Source organism: Galleria mellonella, unplaced genomic scaffold (genome assembly GCF_026898425.1).
Source record: "Galleria mellonella isolate WM207_F2 unplaced genomic scaffold, CSIRO_AGI_GalMel_v1 utg89, whole genome shotgun sequence".
Classification (NCBI taxonomy): Eukaryota; Metazoa; Arthropoda; class Insecta; order Lepidoptera; family Pyralidae; genus Galleria; species Galleria mellonella.
In genome coordinates, this window is record NW_026442169.1 from 551546 (window position 1) to 561867 (window position 10322).

Consider the following 10322-nt stretch of genomic DNA (forward strand, 5'->3'; position numbering starts at 1 on the left):
TGACATCATCACCGATTACTCACCTCTTTGAGCACGGTCTCGAAATTCCTGGTGTGCGCGTTGCCGGACCTCTCCGGCATTAGCTCGAGTAGCTGCGAGTGCGTTTTGTCGCCGGCCGCCAGCAGCGTGCTCACCTCCAGCCGGGACTGGGTCAGCTCGTCGTTGCCTGCCAACATCATTATTTATTTATTCCTCTTAAATATCCTATTACAGGTTTTGATCTAATGCATGAGATTTGCAATTTAATCATTCATCATCAATATCGATGGTGGTAGGAAAGTGTTAGTAATGGAGACTTTCAACCCCTTTGCTAACAATATACCCTGTCACGTCGACCTCCCCGCAGTCCCCTCTGGACTACAACGTGCTAAATTCCGGGAGTATTTTTTTAAATGGGTGATAATGGTATGGTAACCCCGCCTGCGTTAACGGTATACGCTGGTGGAGCACCAATGAAGGATGATAGGTGTCAATGAAAAAGCAAGTCAGTTACCCTATCGTGATGAATCCACTTGGAATAAAACACGATAGTTTCCAGGGGGAATCGCGAGGAGGTCAACCTGACAAGATGTATTGCTAACAACGGGGCTACTAATCCCAATTTTTTACTATCCATTATCCCCTCATTTCGAGAGTATTAATCACGATGGGCTAACTGACCTGCCTTTTCATTCTCACCTATCATCTCTCACTGGTGTCCCACCAGCGTATACCGTTAGCGCAGACGGGGTTACTATTCCATTATCATTCATTATCACTTTTCCTATGTTAAAAACAAAAAATACATTAGGAATTAGCTGTTCCCTCGGCTTTGCCCGTGTGAATCTGTCCATAACGTATCCTATTTGCTAAGTTAGTATATAACCCATCCGTGTACCAAATTTCTTTCAAATTCATTCAGTAGTTTTTGCGTTTAATAGGATTCCTATCATCATCATTATATCAGCCTTTAACTGTCCACTGCTGAATAGAAGCCTCAACCTTGGAGTTTTGCTAATAGTCGCCACGTAGGCAGGCGGATTGGCAACCGCAGTTAGGCTTTGGATATATTTAAAAAGGGACGCTGCTGTCTATCCCTCGCCCTTCCTTAGTCGCCTCTTACGACACCCACAAGAAAGGAAGGAGTGGCCCATTCTATGCCGGAAGTACACGGGAATGGAATTCATACAAAAATCAACTGTTATAGACATATGGTTTAAGGAGTTTTCTACGTTGGCAATGTTACATAATTAATACATACATAGTAAGCTAAATTGGTTATTAATAAAGGTAATAAGGGAACGACAGTTATCAGTGTGCAGAGTAACGTACTAGGAATTCTGATAGCAACAAAAACCGTATAGAGCATTGTGTTCATTCATAACTTTATCGACAACAAAGAACGATATTCAACGCAACAATATGCAAAACACGCAATGTGTTGAGTCATAGAAAATGCAAGTGGATTCAAAGATTTTTTACCAGAGGGAGACTTTGTACAAAAGTCGATTGCTTGGGTACCTCTGTCCCATTCGTGTTTCAACCGTGAAGCAGTTGTGTTTGCATGGCTGTGTTTCGGTTTGAAGGATGGGATATGGCGTGAATTTACTGGGTACAGAGGAATAACACCTGAGTCCTCAGGAATGGCAACGCATGGGGGGTATCATGGGCGAAACAGTATACTCTATTATGTCCATGGTACTGCTCATGTCTATAGGCGACGGTTACTACTTTCCATCAGGTGGGCCGTCAGCTTGTTTGCCATTCTAAGTAGTATAAAAAAAAAAAAAATATTTCTCTGTTCAGTAACACTGCATCAATATCCCACAGCTTTGTACTGATCATTACCTATAAGTGATTTTTATATTAAATTTATTTACAATTACTCTTCTCCATACAAAGGTTGCCTGGAAGAGATCGCTCTTAGCGATATGACCGCCCGATATTTTCTCAGTGTAATCTTTTCTTGTAATTGTTTGTATTTACTATTGTAATCTTTTGGAGGAAACAATAAAGAGAAATCTTTATTTTTTTTTATACAACTTAGAATGGCAAAAAAGCTGACGGCCCACCTGATGTAAAGTGGTAACCGTCGCCTATAGACATGAGCAGTACCATGGACATAACAGAGTATACTGTTTCGCTCATGATACCCCCCATGCGTTGCCATTCCTGAGGACTCAGGTGTTAATCGTCTGTACCCAGTAAATTCACTGCCATACCATCCCACCATGCAAACACAATTGCTTCACGGTTGAAACACGAATGGGACAGAGGTACCCTAGCAATCGACTTTTGTACAAAGTCTCCCTCTGGTAATAATAATCTATCTATATATGTAGGTTATATCTTGCATTATATAAGCAGTGTCTCCATAGAAATGTTTTAACAAAAAAAATAAACTTTTTTATCCATGTGTGCGTACAGATGGGCAAAGCACCGGGTTTAAACCCGGTGCTTTGGTAAAAACCCAATAAACACCCATAAACTCCCATAATCACCCAAAAAAATAGGTTTTTACGTATTTTTTTGAAAATATGTAAGTAATACCAATAAATTATTTTTATAAATTGTATTGATCAATTCTACAATATTAAATAAAACGTTAACTAATAATATTTCAGGAAATTTTAAAAATCTATATATAATAAAATGAAAGTAATTAATTTTCAGTGTTTTCATGTTGCAGTTGATCAACATGTTGGCCTTTTGCTTCCCGTAGATACTTTAAAATTTCTTCATAACACCTCGTTCGCACACATGGCCGTATATATTTAAATTCTTGAGCCACTAACAGTCCGAAATACTCATTTCTTTTATCCTCTTCTCCATAAATTAAGCATTTAGAACAGTTTGTTTCTTCTTTCAGTAAATTTTCTTTTACTTTATCCTCGTTTTTTTTCTTTGTTGCGACGACGCTGGGTAAATCATCTGGACACTGGGTCTCACTATCGCCAAATATATTTGGAGATCGGCTTCGGCTACGGCTTGGCAGACATTTTTTTCTTTCTACAATTTTAAATTAAATTTATTAGAATAAATGCTTCGAACACACGCGATCTAAGTACCTTTTGTGTTTATTATACCTTACCTACCTAGGTATAAAAAGAGTACTTACGTAGATTTTCTTTTATTAACTGTTTTATACGAAGATCTTGATCTCTCAAATTAGCATCCATTTTACTTCCAGTGATTATCAACTAAATTAATAATACACAAAGTATTAAATAACGTTTTTATGAAATATTTAGCACAAAAACAATACCCTTTAAATATCGATCGTCAGTAACTGTGGCTGACTTACCTATATTCTAGCAAGCAGGACTGCCAGATGTGAAGGGGAAATCCCCAATAAATTGTTGCATGTGACTGATGATGTGAGCATGTTCGTTTCATAATAAAAATGTTGCCAGGTAACCAAAAAGTCGTATGTTTTTGTGCGAATTACGATCATAATCTTTACGATCGTACATTAAAAAATAGACAAATAATAGTATGAGTACGATTTAAATCGTATATCTGTCAACCCTGCTAGCAAGACAGCGACAAAATCACGTTGCATAACAATGTAGCCCAAGCTTATATCTTATGAAATATACGGAAGAGATACGGACTTAGAAAAAACAGAAATGTTGTTCTTTGTGGAAGTCATTGATGAAATTCTATGTATTTTAGCCCGCAAACTTTCTTCAAACAAAAACAGCGCCATCTAGTATCGAGTTCTGTAATTATCTCTTTGTTTATGGATTTGAAGTAAGACCGCCACGCATGCAATACATTATGACTGGGGATTCCCCTATTCGTCGACGCTGAATATGAGGCGACGACAATCACTGTCAAACGTGTTCACTATTACTCTGACTCTGGTAACGTGACTTCCTGGTAACGTGTTAGGTAGGAAAAGCAGTAAAAAAGTGCATATTAAGGGAGCAGATTTGAAATAATATTTATACTTAACAAGAAATAATTAAAGGTAAGTGGATTTTTGAATGATACAATTATATCATGATCACTTAACAATTTTAACTTAAAATTAGATGTATTATTACAAGCTTTTATTTAGCTTGCGTTATGTAAATAAAAGTATGTAGGTATGTTCGTATGTTGATGCAATTATCCTCAATCCTCAACCGACTGGGATAAAATTTTCCATACACGTTTATTTTGGATGATAGTGCATAGTTAGCTGAGAGTCGTCATTGGATAATAATGGTGGATAGCCTAAGATGTGTACTAGATATTTATTTTTAACATAATATGCGTAAGTACCTAATCGAATTAAAGAAGTTGCTGAGAAAAATACAGAACAATACGATAATAAACTAGCGTCTGCGTTTAATCCTCCGAGGAGATGTAATTTTACAAAGGTTTTTTGTATTTATTTTATTTTTTTTTTATTAAATTTATTGTAAATAACAAGAAATAATCATTGTAAAAAAATAGGCACTCTATTGTTGAATTTTCGTCAGACCAACTAATCATCGTTCATTTTTTTAGGTTCAATGGGGAGACCTAAAGATTTACGCATATGGGAGCACTACCGTACTTTACCAAACAAGTCTGTTTCTTGCAAGCTTTGTAATAAGGTCTACAAATTCAGTAATGCTGCCAAAATGCTTCAACATCTTATCACTTGTCCAAAATCTCCAGAAACATTAAAAGACTCTATGAAACTTATAAAAGATAGCTCGTCCAAAACCAAAATGTCTGGACTGTCAGAGATAGAGACAAATGATTCTTTTATAAGCCCCTCGTCGTCTGCTAACACTACAATAAATGCTGAGTTTCAAGACACCGATGATCATATAAAAACAGAATTAGCGAGAGCTATATTTGTAACAGGGACGCCATTATCGATGGTGCAACATCCTTTATGGATACAATTTTTCGAAAAATTGCAACCAAAATTTAAAATACCTTCACGTAAAGCTTTAGCGACAAAATACTTAGATAAAATATATAGAGAAATGCGTTTTGAGTTAAATGAGGAACTAAATGCTTGTAGTTACTTACACCTTCAGTGCGATGGCTGGTCTAATTTAAGAAATGAAGGAATAATAAACTTTCTTATATCAAAACCTCAACCTGCATACGTTAAAAGTTTGAATACAGAAAGTAATCCTCACACTAGTGAATACCTTAGCCAAGAAGTTGAAAAAGTAATGAAAGTGTATGGAGCAAATAAGTTTCTTGTACTTATTGGCGATAACGCTAGAAATATACAAAAGGTATTCGAATTAACAAAACTCAAATATCCACATGTTGTTCCTCTCGGTTGCTGTGCACATATCCTTAACTTGTTGTGCCAAGATATTGTAAAGATACAAGAAGTAACTGTGTTTATTATGCAAGCCATAAATATAATAAAAACTGTTAAAAGGAGTCAACGATTAAGTTCCTTGTTGATAAAATCAAGGCAGGGTGAAGATTCTACACAAACACTAAAATTGCCTTGTGCTACAAGATGGGGAAGTCATGTTACTTCGTTAAAAAGTTTGAAAGCAAATAAGATAGCTTTGCAAATATTAACAGTTAGAGAAGATGTGGTAATTTCAAGAGATATTAAAGATTTAATTCTAAGTGATGATTTCTGGACGAAGACAGGGGAATGTATAAGTATTTTGGAACCAGTCACTGAAAGCATATTTTACTTAGAGAGCGACCAGAATCGTTTGCATCGCACATACATTACATTTAGAGATGTACAAGCTAAGATACGTTTTGCATTAAATGAGATTTCGACATTGAGCGAAGAAAGCAAACAGCAGATTCTAACATCAGTATCTTCAAGATGCAATATGGCAATGAGGCCAATACATTTTGCAGCATATATTCTAGACCCCAGGACTCTAGGAGTCGAACTTACTCAAGAGGAAGAACTTAAGGGTATGGAGTTTATCTACAATTTAAGCCAACACTTAAGTTTGTCAAATGTAATGGCAGATTTGGCGTGTTATAAAGCTAAAGAAAACTTTTGGGCCAGAGGATTTGTATGGAGCTCATTAGATAGCATTGAGCCCCTAATATGGTGGAAAGGTATTTGTGGTTCCACTGAGTTAAGCAAAGTAGCGATTCGTATTCTATCAGCTCCCTGTACTTCGGCAGCCACTGAGCGTTCCTTTAGTATCCAAGGCTACATACATAATAACAAAAGAAATCGACTTACAACTGAAAGAACTGAAAAAATTTCATTCATTTGTTATAACTGGAATCTTAAACATAAAGCTGAATGCGAGGACATTCAGTTTAATGAAGAAAATACCTTAGAAGCTTTCATTGAGCAAGTAAATGAACATAACAGTTTAGACGAAATAGAGCCTATCGAACCTATACAATTCATCGCTTGTAATAACTCTGAATCTGACAGTGATTGACTGTAGTTTTACATTTTACTTTCATCTCTTTCTTAATAAACTCAAAATCAAATTAAAAGTTTTTTATTCTGTAGGCTGCATAATAATATTGTCTATGTCCAGTATAGTGGACGTCTTGCGGCTGAGATGACGATGATGAAGTACAAAATCATAAACACCCAAAAATTTGGGTGTTTATGGGGTTTAAACCCAATAAACCCAAAACACCCGGTTTTTACCCACCAGACTTTAAACCCACCCAGGTGGATTGCCCATCTCTATGTGTGCGTGAATAGGGTTACAATAAGTACATTTATTACACAATATAAAAGAGAAATCGAATCGTCGAGATAATTCAGGTAAATTAGTACGGAAATGATCCGTCTCTTATATTATGCAATTACCTAGATTGGTCTGTGAGGAAACCAGAATGGCGAGGAAGGTGAGCAGTCCTTCCACCATAGCGTCCTGTTCGGCGGCTTGCACCAACGTCATCGGCAGCATGCTCAACCATTCTCTCACACCGAACCTGTCAAATTGCAAATTTAAGATTTCAATTCACTGAAAAAAGTAAGCATTGACTTCAATCGAGACAAAATTAATGTAGAGGCCAATACGGGAATAAACAATATCTATTAGGTAACGAATATGTATGTGTGTGTGTGTGTGTGTGTGTGTGTATATATGTATATATATAATTATTTATAATTTATGTAAATATTTATTTAAATTTCTGTCTTGCACTACTACTGCCCACTCACTACTTCCTATGCCACTGCGTTAGGTTGACTGGAAGAAATCTCTTTTAGAGATAAGTTCGCCTTTGCTAACATTGTTATTAACTTATTGTTGTTACTGTATGTTTTAGTGCAATAAAGAATATATAATAATAACGAATGATTAAAATCGGTTCGCAATAGGCGAAGACATTGTGTTAAATAACAGACATAAAAGTTGTAGCACTTCAGCTGCCCGCTAACAACATGCTTTCTCACTGTACTGGGTTGACTGGAAGAGATCTCTATCAGAGATAAGTCCACCCTTGCTCACAACATTTATAAATAGATTATTTTATATGTAACTTACAAGTGCAATAAAGAATATATATAAAAAAAAGGATTTATTTATTTATTTATTATATTAATAAATGGTTCTTCTGATTGAAAGTGGTAATCGTCACCTATAACTACTGCACTGCACAGAACAGAATAACTGCATACACTACCCATTCATTATCATTTTGATGATCATGAGAGCTATGATGATATAGTGATGTGTAATACATAGCAATATCTATTGTTACAATAACTATATATTGGCTCATAAATGGATAATTTAAATATCAGTTATCCAATATGTATTATCCAATTTGTAAACGCTGATAGATCGAAATGAATGTAGACATTCGACTGGTATGGGCGATACCGAAATAAATGATGACCTTTTTTCCGCCATCATTGTCCAGAGAACGCAATATACAGATATCAAATCGTACCGATATCATCTATGATGATATAACTCCTTATTCTCCGAATTTCACTGTATCACTCAAAGTAAAAGATGGTCAAGTGAGAATAGTCGCTTAACGATTGATAAATATAATACAAATTAAGGCGATGTTTCTCAAAATGGAGCCCACGCCCTACAGGGGGGTAATTTGATAGTTAAGGGGGGACAATTAAAAATAGACTTGAAGCAATTTTAATCTTCTTGCTTCGGACTATTTAAATGCAATCCTTCGAGTAAGTATCGGTGCCAAATATAACAAAAAAAAAAAAGTAAATAAAACAAATGCTGTAAATATTTATTAGGTATAATTTCGTTTGACATTACCAAAATATCAACTGGGCGATTAGAGTCGTCAAGTAAACTGAATTAAGGGGACTCCCGTGTCCATCCCAGAATTGCCTGGTACTTAAACCAGGACGCGAGAGGAACTTTCAGCTATATCCAAAGATATATCTGTCATATAAAGTATATCTATAAAGTATATCTTTTATAAAAAACCGGATCATTCTGGAAAATAATTTAAAATATGCTAATGGATATGAGTACTTCTGTTGATAGTCAACTTGTACAAAGTCTCTCTCCGCCAAAACTATTCATTTATTAAAAAAATCCATTGAATTCACTTACATATCAATGCACATGTCAAGGAACTGATCAGCAGGCAGGTGGGCTGCGCATATTTGCAACCAGTATATGTCCATGTCGACCATGGAATTACAGAAGTTCGCCTGGATGTAGGTCATCGCCTGCCCCTTGATCTGCAGCCCGTTCCGCACCCATATCCCCGCTAATATCTCGTAGAATAGACTCTGGAACAATAATATAAATAATAAGACTATGTTAAAATTACATATTATATTTATTTTCAACCGACTTCAAAAAAGAATGATTCTGTATTCGGTTGTACTTTTTTATGTGTGTTACTTAATAACTGTGTTAGTAATGAACCTATTTGGATATAGTTTTTTATCTGAAAGAATATATGTCTAGTTGCTTTTTAGTTAGGTTACTGCACTAGATTACCCGCCAATTAATTATTTTCTCTCTAACTACACTGGGTTGGCTGGAAGAGATCTCTTTTAGAGATAAGCCCTCCCTTGCTATATGTATTGATCAAGTGTAATAAAGAATATATATATATATATATATACAGATTCGTCCTATACACGTTTTCTCAAAATCTGTTCAATAGTTTAAGACCAAAATAACTGGCTTTGTTACATTTGTAGTCGGTTTTTTTTATGCAACACATTCTTTAAATATATTATTATTCTTACCATCATAATATAGGGAAAGTGATTTCTTAGAAAAATCAATTAATTGTTATAGTAATATTTTATGTATTTATTTTTGTACTAGCGGCCCGTCCCGGCGTCGCACGGGTGGACTTTTTTATACTCGTATTTTAAAAAGTGGCCATTAAGGCTGCACACGCGACGGAAGCTTAAAAATGGAGTAACTTCTCCCGTTTTCCCTACATTTCCCTTCACTGCTTTGCTCCTATTGATCGCAGCGTGATGAAAAGTACACTATAACCTGCCCAGGAGAAATGCTAGATGTATAAAAAAAAATCGAGGACTTTCTCCTTTTTAGAATACATTTTTGAAATTTGAAATTTGCATGGCTGTGTTTCGGTTTGAAGGGTGGGATATGACGTGAATTTACAGGGTACAGAGGAATAACACCAGAGTCCTTAGGAATGGCAACGCATGGGGGGTATCATGGACGAAACAGTATACTCTGTTATGTCCACGGTACTGCTCATGTCTATAGGCGACGGTTACCAATTTCCATCAGGTGGGCCGTCAGCTTGTTTGCCATTCTAAGTTGTATAAAGAAAAATCCTTTTGAAAAATAAATCATAAAGATACAACAACTATCAACATATATACACGCAAATGATTCACAGTGCGTATGCATCTAAATATAGATTTTGATAAGTAAATCGGCGAACTTTCAAACAGTGATGGGCTGAATAGGGAAACTTACCTAAATAATACAAATGTTGCCAGAATTATGAAATTTTGTATTGTATTCGGGAAAATAACGCCTGGCCTAATGTTTTCAAGCAATTATGAAATAGTTGTGACTCAGGGGCGTACGAGTAGAGCGAATTTCCGAAAATCAATACATATAATAGGGGGGAAAGGGATTGTTAGCAATGATGTTTGACAACCCCATTGCTAGCAATATGCCTTATTAGGTCGCCCTCCACGTGGTTCCCCCTGGAAACCATCGTGAACAATTCTTGTTGAGTTCGTCACGATGGGCTAACTGACCTGCTTCATCTCCTCACATATCATCCCTCACTGGTGCCCCGCCGGTGTATACCGATAGCGCGGGTGGGGTTACCATTTTATGATCATCCATTAAAAAAAATATATATAATAAAAAAAAGTTTCAGCCAATTCAACTGATCGGTTATTTTATAGCATTTTAGATTGGAATAAAACAAACACTAAATATTAAGTGGAGCAAATC

General features: G+C 36.0%; 2 protein-coding genes across 2 annotated transcripts in view; one reads left to right on the forward strand and one right to left on the reverse strand.

Moving 5' to 3' along the window:
- Nucleotides 1-10322, reverse strand: part of LOC113519921 (E3 ubiquitin-protein ligase Ubr3) — a 151192-nt gene that overhangs the window by 24612 nt on the left and 116258 nt on the right. Inside the window, exons 10-12 of the mRNA XM_052902242.1 lie at nt 8469-8650; nt 6737-6861; nt 24-166 (exon numbers count right to left, since the gene is read on the reverse strand). Of these exons, the coding sequence (XP_052758202.1) occupies nt 24-166; nt 6737-6861; nt 8469-8650 (450 nt within the window). The remainder of the gene's footprint in view (nt 1-23; nt 167-6736; nt 6862-8468; nt 8651-10322) is intronic.
- On the forward strand, nt 2415-6611 carry LOC128202321 (uncharacterized). The gene is made up of 2 exons (XM_052902246.1): nt 2415-3952; nt 4477-6611. The coding sequence occupies exon 2, from the start codon at nt 4482-4484 to the stop codon at nt 6351-6353; it is 1872 nt and encodes a 623-aa protein (XP_052758206.1). The 5' UTR covers nt 2415-3952; nt 4477-4481; the 3' UTR covers nt 6354-6611.